The sequence below is a fragment of the Physcomitrium patens genome, chromosome 4 (assembly GCF_059467195.1).
Source record: "Physcomitrium patens ecotype Gransden chromosome 4, ASM5946719v1, whole genome shotgun sequence".
NCBI lineage: Eukaryota > Viridiplantae > Streptophyta > Bryopsida > Funariales > Funariaceae > Physcomitrium > Physcomitrium patens.
In genome coordinates this window covers 20,480,999-20,500,808 of record NC_143413.1, presented here as the reverse complement: position 1 = coordinate 20,500,808, position 19,810 = coordinate 20,480,999, and the positions used below count along the sequence as shown (strand labels likewise).

Sequence of the window (19,810 nt, the reverse complement as noted above, 5' to 3'; positions counted from 1 at the left end):
ACCATTTTTACACGTACTGGATATACACTGCAATGCTTAACTTATTGGAAATGGGTTGTCTACCTCATACAGTATGGAAGGTAGGCTGAGGTTGAGAGTCCAGGGGCTCATTCTGCACGGCTCTGGGATTAAGGGGATTGCCCGAGGCCGACACCGAAAACCCGAACGGATGAGAAACCTCGCGGATGGACAGGACAGACGGGTCCTCCAATCGTGAGAGGGGAATGGATGCCGAGAGAGCGCCGAACGAGCAATGGGAACGCAGCATGGAGGTGAGCGATCGCCCTTGTTGTGGAACGGCAACGCAACGCGACGCAGCTTCAATCCCGGGGCGACCAATGGGAGCGACGCCGCCTGATTCCCGAGCTCCTTATCCCATCTGTGCACCACCCATGGGGATAATATGGAGTTGTCTGATGGCGTTGGAAGTGTAGCGGAGCTGAGCTCAGGTAACACTTGACAGTGTGGTTTGCATCGGCGGAAGCGTTGGACGGTGTCGGCATTGGAGCTTTGGAGGGGGACGAATGGCATCCGCAATGGCTACCGCTGCTGCCCAGGCGACCCGGTTGGTGACTGGCGTCGCCGCCGCTCAGAAGTCGGGCTTCTTCAGCGGATGCAGCTCCGTGTCCATGCTGGGGTGCAGCAACGGCAGCCGTGTGTGCATGGCTGAGTGGCTGCCCGGCAACCCCCGGCCTTCGTACCTGGACGGATCCGCCCCGGGGTACGTGAGCAAGTGTTTGCAGTGGCGGTAGTGGAATGTAGAGAGCGTGGGTGGGGCCGTGGCATTGTGTGATGGGGTTGTGATGGTGCCCTGGGGATCAGACGAGTACCGCGAGCATGCAGGTTGCCGGCGTGGTTGGGAGGATGATGGTGTGTGTAGCGGTTGTACATGAGTGTGCGGAATGGGGACAATGAGGGGTGGGTAGTTGGTGTGGGCGGACTTGGCGCTGCTGGGGTGACGGGTTAGAATTAGGGTTATTTTCATGTGAAGGTGGGTCGTGGAGAGGCGAGGTGTACAGATGGAGAGTGGGGACGATGGATACGATGAACTGTTTGGCGTCGGAGGCGGTCGACGTAGGATGCGAGGGGTAGGAATGCGTAGTGTCCCTGCATTCCCGATGGGAAAGATCAAGCTTGGGCAGGCAACGGGGTAAAGCGGGACTGGTGATAGTGGCAATGTGTGATGCAAATGTGGTGTGTCGGTAAGAGGCGGAATCTGACGAGAAGTGTGGAATGATATGCAGAGACTTCGGGTTCGATCCGTTGGGATTGGGAGAGGTGCCGGAGAATCTGGAGAGGTTCAAGGAGTCGGAGCTCATCCACGCCCGGTGGGCCATGCTTGCAGTGGTGAGTAGTGGGGAATGAAGGATCGGGGGTATGGGAGGAGCGCAGTCCAGGGCTGCGGGAGTGGGTGTTCGTGAGGGGGAGGGAATGTGTTTGGAGATGTGGGGTGGGGTTGGAGCGGGGCATACTGAGATGTTTTGGGTTGGCGTGTGCAGCCCGGAGTGTTGATTCCGGAGGCTCTCGGATACGGCAATTGGGTGTCGGCGCAGAAGTGGGCCGCGACCCCAGGAGGACAGGCAACGTACCTGGGCAACCCGGTACCGTGGGGCACGCTGCCGGTGATCCTGGCAGTGGAGTTCATCGCGATCGCATTCGCGGAGTCGCAGAGGAACGGGGAGTCGGATCCCGAGAAGAGGAAGTACCCCGGGGGCGCGTTTGATCCTATGGGGTTCTCGAAGGGCGCGAACCTGGAGGAGCTGAAGCTGAAGGAGATCAAGAACGGTAAGCGGGAGTGGGGTGTGGTGAGGGCAGGGATGTGGAGGGGGATGAGGCGATATTGACAGAGGGTCCGGACAGCAGGGTGGGGATCGGAGGGAGAGGGAGACTAACGCGGTGGAGTGTGTGGAATTGTGCAGGTCGTCTGGCGCTAGTGGCATTCTTGGGGTTCGCGATCCAGGCCATCGCATACCCAGGGACGGGACCTCTGGAGAACTTGAAGACCCACTTGGCTGACCCATGGCACAACACCATCGCGAACATATTGATCCCCCGATCGGTGCTGTAGATGGGGAAGGTTTTGAACTCGTCGACATTTCAGTAGGCGGTGAAGTCATGCGAACAGTAGTGCAGGGTATGGAGTGGGGGTTTTTCCAGAGGAGATCTGGCTTGTCCATGCTGCCTCGGATGCTGGGGCTGTTGCATGCACGACATTGTAATATGAGGAGGGGCTGCTAGAAACGGGGGCTTCTCTGCACACAAGACTGGGAGCAGCACCTTTGTACGACCTATGTTGAGATGCGTCTGTCTGGCTTGTGGCACCACGAGGTGATGGGGAATGAGATGCTGGGTGTTAGCATGATAGTCCTTGTGATTGTCATTGTGTGGATGGTAGGGGTGGTGTGGAGATGGATTGCAGGGAAGTGAATGTAGGTGGAAGGAGTTGTGGTGTTGATGGTTGTGGATGTGTGGTTGCGGGTAACGGGCGTTGAACGTATTTTGTGCTGTTGGTATATGAAGGGAGAGAGCAGCATAGGAAGTCGGGACAGAAGATCATGTGCAGGAACGGGCATGTGATGTTGGAAACTATGTATGGCGCAGAAATGTAGAGTGGATGCGAGGGAGGGAGAAGGTGAAAATGCGGAAGTTTTGACTTCGTTTTGCGATGTACATGGGTGTGAAGCATCATGAGCAGGGACGATGATTTTTTTGAGTGATAGCGGCGTTGATGGTTGTGGATGTATAATTGTGGGTAACGGCTTTCAAACCTATTTTGTGCTGTTGGTATATGAAGGGAGAATGCAGCACAGGAAGCCAGGACAGAAGATTATGTGCAGGAAAGGGCATGTGTTTTTGGGAACTGTGTATGGTGCAGAAGTGTAGAGTGGATGCGAGGGAGGGTGGAGGTGAAATGCGGAAGTAATCGCTTCGTTATGGGATGTACATGAGTGTGTAGCATCATGAGCAGGGGCGATGATTTGTTACGAGTTTTAATGGAAGAAGAAATGTCTGTATACCCATGCCTACAGAAATAGACGTAGAACAATCAAGATTGCTGAGTGGCATGGAAGTGTATAAATCTTGCCATCCTTTAAGAAATTTCTATAGAATTTCACTTATTCCTCGATAATGAATAGAATATGAAGTATGGATGTTTTTGCAAGGTGAGAAAGCAAAATATATATAATGTGAGGTGCACAAAGTATTATTGGCAAATGTGATAACAACAATATCATACGAATGATATTAATTGTTGTATAAGAGAAATGTTTGTGAAAGAAAGAGAAACATGTGTAACAATATATTCGGTAGGATGAGACGAGCGATGGAAGAAATGTGATGGAATAACATTGGTACAACTGGAGTTAGTTATGCATTGATTGTGAGGGAAAAAAAAGTATTCACCTATTCTAACAAACTTTTTTTTCTAAAGAAAACTGAATGTCAAGAACATGAACAGAGAGAAAGAAGTGGCAGAATATCATTTTCATGTGTGAGAGTATATGTTGGGCAAAGACACTTGGAAGTTTTGTGTAACATGTGGCCATGAAATCTTGTCGAGGAATTTTCAAATTGGCTAAGGATGCAGAAAAGTCCAAGGTCTTAAGAAATTTTGGAAGGGTTTAGAATCCCATGTATCATCTCCTTTTCAAAATTGCAATATCTTTCTTAATTTTGCAAGTTTAGACTTAAAATTCAGAGTACTGGTGATAGCATAATATACTTATTCAACCTGGTTTTGGTTTTTTTGAGAAAATTCAGAACTTCTACAAATACTCATGTAAAAGATTGTGTAGGAGGATGATATGCCTCACATTAACTCCATTGTTACACCCTTCCAATATTTTTTTCTAAATCCTAATACTTTATCTATCTTTAGCATATTCCTTGCATCATGGTAATAGAATTTTGTATTGTAGAGATATATTATTGGAGACAACTACCACCTTTGGAAGGAGAAGATTAGATCTATTATAATTGATAAGAGATTGTAGAAGGTTGGATGTAGAAAATACAAGAAATTGATTGCATTGCCTATAGATCTAGCAAAGTTAGAGAAATGGGAAGATGGAGAGAAGCGAGTACTATTTGTAATTTGTCAAAATCCTTTTGGTTCTAAGTTCATGATAATAAGGAAAGAAATAAGCACAAAGGCTACATAACAGAGTCTAAAAGAAATATACAATGTTAAAAATATCTCAAGTATATTGTTCTTAAGTTTTAAATTCTAGCTTGTACAAATAAATGAAGGTAATAACATTGTAACACACATAGGTAAATTAAGAGAGATGGCTTAGTAATTTTTTCTTAATTGAAAAGAAAGTTTTGGACACACATTTTGTCATGGCATTATTAAGGATTCTTCTAAAGTCATACAATACTTTGTTGGCATTGTTAGAAGCACAACCTTCTATCAAGTTAATATTAACTATAATCACGGCTCAATTATTGCAATAAGAGTCTTATAAGAAGAGTGTGGAATCAATCTCTAAGATGGCTTTGGCTATGAAAAAAAAACCAAAGTTACATTTTCATACTTATATTCATACAAGGTATTTACATAATCACAAAAATGATACCAAATATAGCTATTGTGGCAAGAAAGGTTACTATGAGAAAGTATGTTAGACCAAAGAGAAAGATAAGAAGTCAAAAAAGTTAAAAGAAGACTTTTTATAAAGAGCCGGCTATTACAATAGACATGAAAGATTTAAAGAAAAATGAGTTTGTTTTTATTGCTATATTATTTGTTATTATAAGTGACAAAGAATGGTACATCAATTTTAGTACTTTTTAACACATGATAGGAAATCAAAGTTAATTTTGAAGTCACAAAAATCTACCACAAGGCCCTAAAATCTATTTAGACATGGATACCAAACTTGCCATCAAAGAAAATAATAAGAATTCTTTTTAGTTTTCAAACAACATTCAAAGTATGTACATGACATCTTGCATATTGAAGGATTAGCCAATTTTTTTTTTTTTTTGTTAGCAAAATGATACATCAAGATTATGAAGTGAATTTTAAGGCTAATACATGTCTTATGAAATGAAATAAAATAGCCACCAAAGATATTAGACATATTAGCATGTATGAATAATTGTGTCACAGACATATATATTTATTCTCATAATTACTTAGATAATATGAATAAATAGATGTAAATAAAAGTAAATTAATTTGATAATATCTTATAGAGAAGCTTCCTACAAGCTATATTGATAGGGTTTTAGCTTTACACATGACTATAGGTGATTGATAGATTGAACATTTGGCCAACCAGTTAGCTACATGTACTACATATTGATAGCTTGTGGCACAAGCTAATCATGTGGCGTACAAATAGGAAACTTGTCTTGCAAGCTAAAACATATGTCATGCAAATTGGACATGTATTGGAGGTCCTATAGAACGTTGCCACGTAGTTCTTAGTTAGATAATATATAGTAACAAGAATGAAGTCTTTTTCACTCTTCTCAATTCTTTGCTTGCTTTTAGTCAAATTTTAGGGATCTCTAGTTTTCTTGTCTTTTGGTAATAGCTATTATAGTTTCTTTTTAATATATATACTTTTTTATTTCTATTTTTTCATCTTTCTTTGAAAAAAAATTTACTTATTTTTTTGTTTTTTTCAAGTTTTTGTCCTTGATAGATTGACAAGGATACACTTATAATAGTAAAGATTTGTCTTTTTTAATTAAGAGTAGATTACTCCTTTTCTTTGATAAGACATAAACATATTAAAAATTATAGATTATCATCTTCAAATTGATATTATTCTTAGTATTTTGTTTTTTTTTCAAATCTTCTCTTCTATTTGTCTTGAGTGATATTAAACATCTTCTTTTTTCTAGTATTATCATGGCTGAGATTATTATAATGAAGAGAGCAATGGCACAAATGTGAGAGCAATTGAGGGAGTTAATACTTGCAATGCATGAACTCAATATACTACCACAAGAAGCAATAGAATTGATAGAAATTGAAGATATAAAGATGATTAGAGATGCTTCAATATTTGTACCAAATCATGCTACTTTTCTTATATTAGAATATTTTTTTAGTATTAGAGAATCAAGAATTGCCTTGTCCACAAAGTTTGATGGTACAAGATCAAAGTTTCAAAGATTCATCAAATAAGTACAATTAGTGATCAAACTTCAACCTCCAATACTATCCAACTAAAGAATCTTAAGTCAAGTTTATTAGAACATTACTTTCAATTTCAACATTATCATGGTTTTTATTTTATTTTTTCAAACGACAACATCTAATATTTGATACCTTAGAGGTCTTTTTGGCAGAGTTTTGATCTATGTATGAAAAATATGATGGAATTTTTATTGCAACCAAGAAGATTTGTATTTTGTAATAAGGTTATCAATCTGTAAGATTATATATCTTATAATTTAAAATTTTTATAACTAATATCAAGTAAGATGATATTGCATTGATTAGCTAATTTTCCTACAAATTATAATTTGAAGTAAAGAAATTGATGCTCAATTTGATATTCAAACATTGAATCAAATAATTGATTTTGATGTGAAATGTAACAATCAACTTTTTGAATTTCAATTTGAAAGTCGTACAATTGAACCTCAATATTTTTAAAATTCAATGGAAATATCAATATCTTTTCAATACATATATTTGGAAGTAGAAGATATATAAATTGATGCAATACATTTCAAAATTCTTATTGAGCAAAAAAAGATTTGTTATCATCAAGAAGGATTGTCTTCATATTATGGAGAACTTAAGCACAGTGCTCAACATTGTCGAAAGAAGCAACACAACTACAAAATGAGAAATATGGCTATTTCAAAAGGTAGTATGTCAAAAAATAAGTTTGTCCAAATACATTAAGAATTGTAGAAATGGAACCTTGTACAATACCTAATGAAGGTCTTATTCTTTTTTTAATATCTCCTCCTTGTTTTATAATAGATGTTAGTTTATGTCTCGGACCAAAAATACAAACAAGAAATCTAAACAAGAAGTTCAAGAAGAAATGACAAGAACTAGATTATCAGATGAGTATAAGAGCAACGCCAAGAGAATTGAGCTAGAGCTTCAAGAGGTGTGTTGTCGAGACTGAAGAACTCTTTAGCCTCGACTCCTATATATACTACTGGCCTATGGTTCTAAGGAAGCGCATTAAGAAGCTTCCCAAGAACTATGAAGCTTCTCGAGCAACTACCCAAGAGCTAGGAAGCTTCTCAAGTAACTTCTTAGAATCTACTAAAATATTCTAAAAATCTTCTAAAGCCTTCTAAAGGAATCTTCAAAGAATCTTTAGGGAATCTTCAAAGAATCTTTAGAGAATCTTTGAAGAATATTCTAAGAAAATATTCAAAGAATCTTCTGGAAGTTTCTAGAGACTTCTTTCTAGAAGGTTCTAGAAACTTGTCTCTAGAAAGGTCTAAGGACTATGTCCCTAACATCACCTCCTCTTTTAGCTTCGAGGTCTCCGAGAAGCAATGTTATCGTCAGTCAATACCAATGCAAGAAAATGAAGATCTGTCGCATAACCTCTGCTATGAACTCCAATTATTGTTCACGAGGCAAGTGATTCAATGGTCCTTGAAGCCAACGGTAGTGACCCACGCCTTCAACTTCTGACCAAGTATGGACCTCCGTGTCTTCATTGTGAAATTATCTTGCAAACACTCCTTCTGGCTGACCACTGTAGGCAGGCTCGACCTCAAATACAATCACCAGCGATCTGTTACTCGGAATCCTTCGACGTCGTCGTGGTGCAAGCAGTTCTTCATCTCGCGGTCGTCTTCGTGAGCTAGTTGCTTGAGATGACATGACAAGTATAGTATCTTGGCTATCCATATTCAAAGGCTAAAACAATAAGAACAAACTTGGGCTACTAACAAAGTTCTATGCTATCTTGGAGAGAATGACTACATCAACTATGGATTTTGGTGGTGCTCTCTCCTCTTTTCTATTTTCTGGATGAGCAAGCTTCAGTAAGAAGCTATCGTCGAACCGGCTTGGATTTCTAAGGATATCGTCGATGAAACTCCTGTACCTTTTGCGGCGCATTCGTGAGATTTTCGGCCGGCTCCCATGTTCGTTCATTAATATCGTAACCGCTCCAATGTACAAAGTATTCTAATTTACCCCGTCTTTGTCGTCAATCCAGGACCTTTTCCACCTCGTATTCTTCGTGGTTCTCTATTTCTATGCTAGGTGGTGGACATTGTACTCTTCCAGGAAAAGACGATTCTCGATAAGGCTCCAACAAAGAAACATGAAAGACAAGATGTACCTTCATAGTAGCTGGTAACTCCAGACGATACGCTACAGGATTGATCTGCTTCTGGATAACAAATGGTCCCAATCTCCGATAGTCCAATTTGTCACATGGCCGCTTGGTCTTAATATTTCGTCGAAGCAGCCAAACTTTGTCTCCAATCGTGAATTTAGGTGCCTGATTCCGAAATTTGTCCGCGGACGCCTTGTAAGATTCTTGGGCAGTTTGCAATTGAAGCTTCAATGTAGTTTGAAGCTGCGAAAGCTCCTTCACCAATCCTTCAGCTGCCGGGTTGTTAATCGTTGACGAACTCCATAAGTCAAGCTTTGGATGGTATCTATAATTGGAAAAGAATGGCGTTTGTTGAGTTGACGCATGAAGGGTGTTGTTAAATGCGAACTCGGCTAGCGGTAGATATGCGACTCAATCATCTTGTTGATAGTTGATGGTGCAACCTAAATATTGCTCTAAAACTTGATTCACCCGTTCTGTTTGGCCGTCCGTTTGAGGATGAAATGCCGAAGAAAGCTTGATATCCACCTTCAATATTTCAAAAAGAGATTTCCAAAACTTTGACACAAACTGGGTTCTTCGATCCGATACGATATCATCTGGTAGACCATGATATCGATACACATTATCAAGAAAGAGTCTTGCTGTGTCTTCGCTTGACGATGTCTTCTTGCAAGGGAGAAAATGTGCCATCTTTGTAAGCCGGTCTACGACAACAAAAATGCTGTCAAATGAATTCGATGGTCGTAGATCCGTAATAAAGTCCATGGAAACCGAAGACCATGGTCGACGCGGAATAGGCAATGGCTGTAGAAGTCCATAAGGCCAATGTCGAGGGTTTTTGGATCTTGAACAAATGTCACAAGATACAACAAAATCTTTCACATCCTTCCACATTTGAGGCCACCAGAAATCGCGGGAAATAAGTTCCAAGGTCTTATTGAATCCAAAATGTCCCGCAGCTGGAAAGTCATGACGAGATTGAAGAACTCGGAGTCGTGTTGGCCCTTTTGGGATATACAACCGCTCTTCGAAATATACTAGATCTCCTTCCATCTTGAATTTATCATCACTAGCATGTTGCTTGATATCAAGGGCTAGAGAATCTTCAATGGTTGCGGCCTGTACTTGGTCGAGGAAGTCAGCATCAATTGGTACAATAGCTGCGTTGAGCCGAAATTTCTTTGGCTTCAACAATGTCGTGCACTGTTGATCAAATGCTGCATCTCCAGCCTTTGGCGCAAGATATGATCTCCTTGATAATGCATCGAACAACCCTTGTTGCTTCCCAAGCCGATAAGTAATAACAAAGTCGAACCTGGATAGCGACATACTCCACCGAGCTTGACGCCGATTCAAAACCCAAGCCGACATAAAATACTCCAAATTCTTGTGATCCGTATATACGGTCACTGGATGTACAGTTCCTTCGAGAAAGTGGCGCCATTCTTGGAAAGAATCTACTATAGCAAGGAGTTCCTTATCGTGGATCTCATAGTTGATCTCAGCAGCAGAGAATTTTTGAGAATAGAACGCAACTGGATGGACCTTCTCATCTATGCCCATCTGTGAAAGTACAGCTCCCAAAGCAAAATCCGAAGCATCTGTCTCCAAATAAAAGGCCTTTGTAAAGTCCGGATGTACCAAGATTGGAGCTGTAGTAAATACCATCTTCAAATCTTGAAATGCTTTTTCTGTGATAGGTCCCCATTTGAGCTTATCCTTACACGTTAACCGAGTGAGGGGGGCAACAACTTGAGAATAATTCTTGATGAAGATCCGATAGTAGTTAGCAAATCCAAGAAAACATTGTACGTCCCTAACCGTCTTCGGAACTTCCCAAGACATGATTGCTTCCACCTTCTTTGGGTCCATCTTCAAGCCTTCCGTAGTCGCGATGAATCCCAAAAACTCCATCTCAGTTTGGTGAAATAAACACTTCTCCAATTTGGCATAGAGTCCTCGCTCCCGTAGTTTTTTGAGTACCAGACGAACGTGCTTCTCATGTTCTTCTTCGTTCTTAGAAAATATCAAAATATCATCTAGATAGATGACAACAAAATCGTCTAGATGCTCTCGAAAGATGTCATTCATCATGTGTTGAAAGACCGCTGGAGCATTAGTAAGACCAAATGGCATGACATTGTATTCAAAATGGCCATACCTTGTTCGAAAAGCTGTCTTCCATTCATCTCCTTCCTTGATTCGCACAAGGTTGTAAGCTCCCCTTAGGTCAATCTTTGTAAAGATCCTTGCATGCCCAAGTTGTTCTAGAAGACCAGAGATCAAAGGCAGTGGATAGCGATTCTTTTTTGTCACCTTGTTGAGACCTCGATAGTCCACGCACATCCGTAGTGAGCCATCCTTCTTCTTCACAAATAAGATTGGTGCCCCAACTGGCGACTTCGAATGACGGATGAAGTTCTTGGCTAGATTCTCGTTAATGTACTTCCGCAACTCAGTCAACTCCGTCTGCGACAAATTGTAAATTGGTCCAAAAGGTGGTTGTGCTCCTTCTTGCAATTCAATGGCACAGTCATAGGGTCGATGCTCTAGCAACATATCAGCATTCTTCTTTTCAAAGATATCTTTGAATTCTTCATACTGCTTTGGAATAACTAAAGTCGGAGTTGCATCTTCTCGAGTCGTAGTTGCAAAGATGATTAGAGGTGTATTTTGCTTGGCTTCCTTCATGAAAGCCCTTGCACCTATAAACAAGGATTTGTTGGAAATGTCACTTTCCGTAACTTCCAATCTATCCATAGATTATATCTATCAAGCCAAGATAGTCCCAAAATGATAGGACATGAAGGGGTCTTGATAACATTAAACACAATATTGCTCTCATGGTTTTCAAGACGTACCTTCAATGGTTTAGTTTCATGGATAACATTGCCCGAAGACAATGGTCGTCCGTCTATGACTTCTACATGGACAGGCTTAAGTTTCTTTACAAGAGAAATATTGTGAAGCTTGGCAAAATCTTCATCTATAAAGCAAGCGAATGCACCCGAGTCTAATAAAGCATCAACTTGTAGTTCTTGAATACCCAGATGTAAAGGTACCATAAAACAATCTGAAGGTTGAGCTGAGAGAAAGGGACCTTGATTAATTTTGGATGTTGAGATGTCCAGCCGCATGGTCCCTATTGTGGCTGGGCGTCCTTATTTTCCTGCATGCTTGTACTCCTGAGTCTTGTTGTTTGAGGCTTCTGTTTCTTCCGACAATCTACAGCTTTATGGCCCGCTTCTCTGCAATATAAACACAAGTTTTGTTCAAACCGTCGCTTCCTTTCCTCAGCTGTGAGGGATTTGAAACGTATCACATCAATTTGCATGGGTTCAGGATCTGTGGAGTGATTCTCTGGACCTTTTGAAAATGTAGCAAATGCTCCATCATTTCTCCAGCATGATCGTCTTTCTTGTCGTAATTCAAAGAGGCAGTTGTCACAAATAATTGCCTGAGATATAAGTTCTTCTAAAGTATCCGCCTTAGGCATGGTGATCAATAAGTTCTTGACATCATCTCTCAGTCCATATCGAAATCGTGTCATGAACGCCTTATCATTCCAATCAAGATCACATGTAAGCTGTTGAAATTCTGCAGCATAGATTGCAGCAAAACGTGATCCTTGTCGCAGATTTTGTATCTTTCTTTCAGCCACTCTTTCTCGATCGCTATCTCCAAACGTAGCAGTAAGTCTCTCTATGAAAGCCTCTAGGTCATACAATATTGGAGAATCCTTCTCCAATAGTGGAGCAAACCAAGAGCGAGCATTTCTTGATAGAAGAGTACCTATGAAAGCAACCTGGGTAAATCCATTCGGATAACGAGAAGGGTATAGGCGTAGGTAAAGCCGTACTTGTTGCACAAAACCTCGGAAGTTGGCTCTTGTTCCGTCAAACTTGTCTGACATACTCACTTTTGGTTCTTTCGTACTAATCCTTGAAGTATCTATAGGGGTCGTATGTGACACATGTCTTGCTTCTCTCAATCGAATAATCTCTTGTTGTAGGCTATGAATTTTGCATCTAGCTTCTTCGGTCACTAGATCAATTTGAGGTTCTTTACTTGGATTGCGAAGAAATGCAATCTCCTTTCGTACACTATTCATAAGAGCTTGAAGATCTGCAAGCGTTGTCACTCTATTGTCTACTTGTGGAGATGCACTGTCTATGATCTGGTCTACTTCCATATTTAGAGAATAGATGGATTAAAATTTTGAGAGAAGAAGAAATTCCTAAGTCTCTTGGAGAAAATTGTAGCACTACCTGTCACTAAAACCTACTCGGAGAAAAGAAAAAAAAACACTAAACGATTTCAGTTTTAGAGGAGGATAATCCGCAACCTCTAAAAATGCCTCAACGCTTTCGAGAAGAGGGGTAATCCGCACTCTATCAAGAAGGCAAAGCTCTGAAATCGATGTTAACAGTCTTTTTTACTAGCTATGCTAAACAAAAAGAAGGAATTAATATCAGTCGAAGAGAGGGTAATCCGCAACCCTTAGAACGCTCAAGTATCTCCAAGGAAAGGGGTTGTCCACTCTCTGCCTCAAAGAACTAAGCTCTGATATTGTGATTGAGAAAATATCAGTTTAGAGGAAGGTAATCCACAACCCCTAAAGCGCTAGAATACCTTCAAGAAGAGGGGTAATCCGCTCTCAAACAAGAACGATTCAGCTCTGATATTAAGATAAAGGTAGTCTCGACAAACTGTCACGGACCAAAAATACAAACAAGAAATCTAAACAAAAAGTTCAAGAAGAAATGACAAGAACTAGATTATCAGATGAGTACAAAAGCAACGCCAAGAGAATTGAGCTAGAGCTTCAAAAGGTGTGTTGTCGAGACTGAAGAACTCTTCAGCCTCGACTCCTATAAATACTACTGGCCTATGGTTATGAGGAAGCGCATCAAGAAGCTTCCCAAGAACTATGAAGCTTCTTGAGCAACTACCCAAGAGCTAGAAAGCTTCTCAAGTAACTTCCTAGAATCTACTAGAATATTCTAAGAATCTTCTAGAGCCTTCTAAGGGAATCTTTAGGAAATCTTTGAAGAATATTCTAAGAGAATATTCAAGGAATCTTCTGAAAGTTTCTAGAGACTTCTTTCTAGAAGGTTCTAGAAACTTGTCTCTAGAAAGGTCTAAGGACTATGTCCCTAACAGTTTAGGACCTAAACTGCACAAATTCTATCTTGCTAGATTCAAGAGCCTCGGCTTGTTTCTTAGATAAAAAATTTGTTAAAAAACATAGCATATCTTTAGTGAAGAAAATTAAATTTTTTCATATAAAAGTTATAGATGGTGGTCTTTTGTCTTCTATATAAATTACTCATGAAATCTTTCTTATAGAAGTAACAACTAATAGTCATAGTAGCTTTATAATATTTCATATAATTAAATCTTTTTCTAATCTAGTCATTTTAGGTTTATTATGACTAAGAAAATATAATCCTAGAATAGATTGGATTTCTTGTAGTTTTGACTTTTTTGAGAGTATAACTAAGAGTGTTGTTAACTAAATAGAAAGTTATAAGTCTAGTACAACCAAACCTGTATTTGTAAGTGCAAGAGCTTTCTTTCATGCTACAAAAAAATAATCATCTTATATTATTTATGCCTCACCTATTTCTAATAGTAAAAAGACTTCAAGTGGCATTCTAAGCTAATATCATAAATTATCAAGATGTCTTTGAAAAGAAAAATGTGGATACTTTTTTGGAACATTACCTCTATGATTGCTCAATTAATCTCTAAGAAGGAGCTCAACTACCATTTGGACCAATTAACAATTTATCACAAAATATATTGGCTAAACTCAAGGAGTATATTGAAGAGAATCTAATTAAGAATTTTATAAACCATTCAAAATCCCTAGAAAGAGCTCTTATCTTATTTATAAAGAAAAAAGATGGATCATTGTAGATATATATTAATTATTGAAGACTCAATAAGATGACCATCAAGAATATTTATCCTCTATTTTTGATTGAGTGTCAATGCCATATAAGATAGGATTGGAGAGGGAAACATTGAAATGTTTTAGATTTTTATAAATAACCTGAAGTATTGATTCCAAAGGCTCTTAGATACGATAATTGGGTATCAATACAAAAGTGGGCCGTGACTCTAAGAGGATAGGTAATATATTTAGACAACTCAATATTATGAGATACACTATTGATAATCATGACAATGGAATTTATTATAGTTGATTTTGTAGAATTGCAAAGGAACAAAGAGTTTGATCCTAGAAAGAGAGAGTATCTTAGGACATATTTCATCTTATAGAATTTTTAAAGGGCACAAATCTAGAGGAGCTAAAGTTGAAGGAAATCAAAAACGATAGTGGAAGTAGAGTATGGTGAGGGTAGAGATGTAAAGAGAGATGAGACAATTTTGATAGAGGGTCCAAGTTGTAGGGTGGAAATCAAAGAGAGAGAGAGAGAGAGAGAGAGAGAGAGAGAAACAAAGACTGATGTAGTGGAGTGTATGAAATTATGTAGGTTATTTGGCGCTAGTGGCATTTTTAGGATTTGCAATCCAAATCATTGTATACCTAAGGACAAGACCTTTAGAAAACTTGAAGACTCAGTTGACTAAACCTTGGTAGAACACCATCGCAAATATATTGATCTTCCAATCAGTGTTGTAGATATAAAAGGTTTTGAACTCATTGATACTTTAATAGGTGATTTTCTTATATGAAAAATAGTACAAGATATAGAGTGGAGGTTTTTCCAAAGGAGATCTGGCTCATCCATGTTGCCTTGAATATTGACATTGTTCCATACACGATATTGTAATATGAGGAGGGGCTGCTAGAAATGGAAGCTTCTTTACATACAAGTCTGGGATCAGTACCTTTGTATGATCCATATTGAGATGCGTCTGTCTGGCTTATGACATTATGAGGTGACAAAGAATGAAATACTAGGTGTTAGCATGATAGTTCTTGTGATTGTCATTGTATGGATAGTGGTAGTGGTGTGGAGCTGGATTATAGGTAAGTGAATGTAAGTGGAAGGAGTTGTAGTGTTGATGGTTGTGGATGTGTAATTGTGGATAACGGCTTTCAAACCTATTTTGTGCTATTGATATATGAAGGGAGAATGCAATACAGGAAGCTAGGACAGAAGTTTATGTGTAAGAAAGGGTATGTGATTTTAAAAATTGTATATGGTGTAGATGTATAGAGTGGATGCAAGGGAGGGTGGAGGTGAAATGCAGAAGTAATCACTTTGTTATGGGATGTACATGAGTGTGTAGCATTATGAGCAAGGGCAATGATTTGTTACGAGTTTTAATGGAAGAAGAAATGTCTGTATATCCATGCCTACAAAAATAGACGTAGAACAATCAAGATTGCTCAATGGCATAGAAGTCTATAAATTTTGCCATCTTTTAAGAAATTTCTGAAGAATTTCACTTATTCCTTAATAATGAGTAGAATATGAAGTATGGATGTTTTTGCAAGGTGACAAAGTAAAATATATATAATGTGAGGTGCACAAAGTATTATTGACAAATGTGATGTTGTGAATAATATACCAATGACTCATTATTGTATAAGGAATACTTTTTGAAAGAAATTGAATTATTTGTAAAATAAATCATTAAAGGAAAAATGAGATGGAAGAAATTGGTGTGGTCAATCAAATGTATATTTATTATTTCTGATGTAAGTATATTTGGAGATTTGTGCAATACCACATGCCGTACATGTGTACAAATGATGTTATCAAGGCTTGAGGTGTATATCTCTTAGTTTTTGCTATTGTTTGTGACATACATGACAGTCCTCTGGTGGGAACTGGCGTTAATATGTAAAATAAGCACCATTATACGTACACATCGTGTACGAATTTTGACGGTGATGAGTATAGAGCGTAAGTTTACTCAGCTCCTTGATCACTGCAATTACATTTGAAATCGGAAAAAAATTGGGGATTGTAAGTATTAGAGTTTGGAACTGGGAGACACAGGGAATTTCGCGTAGTTTAATGCGAAATATTCCTAAAGGGATAACTGATACTCTCACACTTCCTCTGTTGCTCTAGGTAGTCTACGTAAAATTCCGACCACATCTGCCATTGTAGGACGTTCAGATGGGTTGTCCATGGTGCAAAGCAAAGCAAGCCTTAGTCCGTGGAGCATATGTGTTCTTTCTGTCATGCTTGATGTACTGAGAAGCCATGAGTCTAGTACAGATTCTGCCACCCTTTCTTCATTTTGCAGCATCTGCAATCTCACCCATCTCGTAATGTGCAGGTCTTCACCGAAAGTTGGATCCACTGCTTGCTTACTCGTCAAGAGCTCAAGCAATAGCACACCGTAGGAGTATACATCCAACTTCGTTGTCGGCTTTGCCCCATACCCTGCCTCTGGAGCGATGTAACCATATGTTCCCGTGACATGTAATGTCGAGGTCGCGCCATCGCTCTTTGGCTGCATGTCCAGCACCTTTGCGATGCCAAAATCCGAGAGATGAGGTTCTAAATCATCGTCGAGGAGCACGTTGCTGGCCTTTATGCCTCGATGCACTATCGCGGGGTTGTAGTCGTGGTGAAGACACGCCAATCCGTTTGCTACCCCCTCTGCAATCCGAAGCCTTGCTTTCCAGGGCAAGGTTATCCCTAACTCCTTGTTATACAACGCTGCGTGGAGGTCCCCATTACCAACATAATCATATAGGAGCAGCCCTGCCTCTTTCCATCTGCAGAAGCCGAGCAACTTTACGAGGTTTCGATGCTTCGCGTTTCCGACCGTCTCTATTTCTCTCGAGAAACTCTTACCAACAATACCAGATTTATCTAGAGAGTCGATCTTCTTCACCACGATGGACGTACCTGACGCCAACCTCGCTTTGTAAACGACTCCATGGCCGCCTCTTCCAATTACGCAACTATCACTTAGGTCTGCTGTTGCTGCCATAATCTCTTCGAATGTGATTACGAACCCTGGAAAGCTAATGATGTCGATGTCGCGCTCCAATGGTTCCATGGATTTTCTAGCAGGCCGCCACCACCACCACCACCACAAGAACATTACAACCAGGACCAATGCCACGGCAACGCCGAAAGCTATGGCCACAATTTCCCCTGTATGTATCTTTTTTCCTGTGCTTGTGGGGGTTGTGTTCACGCATAGATTGTTGGCAGTGGAGTTGAGACACAGCCCTGGGTTGCCTGCAAATGCTCCAGGGTCTTGACCTAAGAGGTTTCTCCAAGCAGACGGCAATGGGCCTGTGAGGCGGTTGTATGAGATGTTCACGTGAGAGAGGGAAGCGATCTTTCCAAGCACGTTCGGCACTTCCCCCGTGAGGTCGTTATGTGACAGATCGAGACTCTCAAGCTGGCTTAGCCTACCGAGGTCTGAGGGGATGGATCCTGAGAACCCGCCGTAGCTCAAGTTCAATCCCCTGAGCTCCGAAATGGCACCCAATTCTAGTGGAATCGGCCCGTTCCAAGGATTCTGCGCAAGGTTGAGCCTCTGTAAGCTGCTGAAGCCGTATATGTCTGGTTCGGCAATCCCTGTGAAATTGTTGCCCTGGAGAAATAAGTTCTTAACTGTTTTTACTTTTGCAAGTGCAACAGGGAGAACTCCACTAAGAGAATTGAAGCTCAAGTCCAAATGGAAGAGCTTAATGCAGCTTGCCACTGTCGCTGGTATCTCACCCCTGAAATTGTTCCTTGACAAGTCTAGGAGTTGAAGCTGCGATAGCTCGGAGAATGCCAAAGACGAACCCAGATCTCCCGTTAGGGCATTGTCACTAAGTTCTAAGTTGATGAGGCTGCTATTGGATCCAAGGTTCTTCGGTAGTGGACCTACGAGGCGGTTTCTCGAAAGGGATAAGTAGGACAATTTCGAGTTCATTCCGAACCCATCAGGAATTCCCGTGAACCGGTTATCCGAAGCGCGGAACCGAACTAGGGATTGGCAGGTGGAGAGGGATTTCGGAATGGGGCCTTCAAACTTGTTCAGGTGTACATCCACGAAGGACAAATTTCCCGCACGGCACAGTCCCTCGGGCAACGGCCCGGTGAACGAGTTGTTGCGAATGTCGAGCGTTATCAAGTTGTACAGTCCGAGGTCAGGAGGAAGTGGCCCCGACATGAAATTGTCATACAGGTATATATGTTGTAGGGTTGTAATGTTGGAGATCCCGTCCGGAATACGTCCCGTAAGACGATTCACGCAGAGCGCAAGCTCCTCCAATTTCGTCAGATTCACAATTTCCTCCGGAAGATCGCCCGAGAAGTTGTTGGAATTCAGCCGTAGCGAACTCAAATTCTTCAACATCCCTATCTCGGGCGGAATATTGCCGGAGAACATGTTGTATTGTAAAGAAAGATTCGTTAGTGATGTGCAGTCAAACAAATCCACCGGGAGAGGCCCAGACAGGGTGTTGTTGTGAACATCAAATATTTTAAGTCGAGCCAGTTTACCTACTGACGAAGGGATAGAACCGTTCAGACGATTCAGAAACAAATAAACATTCTGGAGCATAGAGCAATCTCCGAGCTCCGCCGGGAGTGGCCCTTCTAGCTGGTTGTCGTACAACTGCAGATCATGCATGTTTTGAAGCCGACCAAATTCTCGAGGGATACCGCCAGTGAGGTAGTTTGTGTGCAGGTACATCTTCTGTAATGAAGTCAAGTTGCCGAGCTGGGGGGGAATGATGCCTGTGAAATTGCTGTTCCGGAGATCCAGAGTGTTGAGGTTTTTCAGCTTACCAATCTCGGGAGGAATCGTACCTCCGAATGCCTTACCGCTCTGGTTGTGGACGAGGAGGGATGTGATAGTGGTAGCATTACCCAATGACGCCGGCAGGGAGCCGCTAAAATTGTTATTGTGCATCCATATATCTCCTATATTGGGCAACTTGGACAGCGCTTCCAAACCTGTACACGAAGACAAGTTGATTCATGAGTTGTCGGTTGTCTCGGTGGTAGCATAGTGTTCCAAACCTTAAAATTGGCTTGAGTGCCATGAGTGCAAAAAGAGTATAGGCCATACTTGCCGTAATATTGCAGTGGAGGAGGATGTCAATGATATAGAAGAGCTGTGGACATTTCTTTGTCAAATTGGAGACTTTAGTTTCAAACATACATGAAGAAAAAGCATCAACAGTCTTGCACTTTCAATAAGTTGTATGCCTTTGAACTTTAACCACAATACTTGGAGTATGAGGCATTCCAAACCTATGAAAAATAGAGTGAAGAACACTCACTTGAGTTGCAAGAAATAAAGCTTAACCACAATGAAGATAATTACTTCATATTATATCTACACAAATGACCTACTTCAGATCAAAAAAAGTCCTTAGAAGCTAAAATTATTGAGTTAGAAAAAAAAATTCAATAGTGTGGCCTTGTAAGGCAACTCAAAAGATTTTATGTGGCTTCTAAAGGTGGAATAAGTTCTTTTTTTTTTTTTGGAAAATTAAATGTTCAATATATCAAGACAAATGGTGGTTGTAGCTACTATAGATGCCCAAACAACAGCTAAGAATATGGCACCTA

The 19,810-nt window shown here is 40.7% G+C and overlaps 2 protein-coding genes across 2 annotated transcripts; one reads left to right on the top strand and one right to left on the bottom strand.

The window, feature by feature from the left end:
* The first annotated feature begins 440 nt into the window (after window positions 1–440).
* LOC112281410 (chlorophyll a-b binding protein 6, chloroplastic) lies at window positions 441–2,291 on the top strand. The gene is made up of 4 exons (XM_024517894.3): window positions 441–721; window positions 1,245–1,347; window positions 1,500–1,785; window positions 1,920–2,291. The coding sequence occupies exons 1-4, from the start codon at window positions 525–527 to the stop codon at window positions 2,066–2,068; spliced, it is 735 nt and encodes a 244-aa protein (XP_024373662.1). The 5' UTR covers window positions 441–524; the 3' UTR covers window positions 2,069–2,291.
* A 13,813-nt stretch (window positions 2,292–16,104) lies between these two features.
* Window positions 16,105–19,572, bottom strand: LOC112281909 (uncharacterized). Its single transcript, XM_024518934.3, has one exon. It carries the CDS (start codon window positions 19,143–19,145, stop codon window positions 16,323–16,325), a length of 2,823 nt encoding a protein of 940 aa, XP_024374702.1. The 5' UTR covers window positions 19,146–19,572; the 3' UTR covers window positions 16,105–16,322.
* Between the last annotated feature and the right edge of the window lie 238 nt (window positions 19,573–19,810).

Bases quoted from the DNA above. Each gene is read 5' to 3' on its own strand.
- LOC112281410 (XM_024517894.3), top strand. From the start codon at position 525: ATGGCATCCGCAATGGCTACCGCTGCTGCCCAGGCGACCCGGTTGGTG. The intron at 722-1,244 runs GTACGTGAGCAA...AATGATATGCAG, and splicing joins CTGGACGGATCCGCCCCGGG to AGACTTCGGGTTCGATCCGT. The intron at 1,786-1,919 runs GTAAGCGGGAGT...GGAATTGTGCAG, and splicing joins GCTGAAGGAGATCAAGAACG to GTCGTCTGGCGCTAGTGGCA.
- LOC112281909 (XM_024518934.3), bottom strand. From the start codon at position 19,145: ATGCACAATAACAATTTTAGCGGCTCCCTGCCGGCGTCATTGGGTAAT.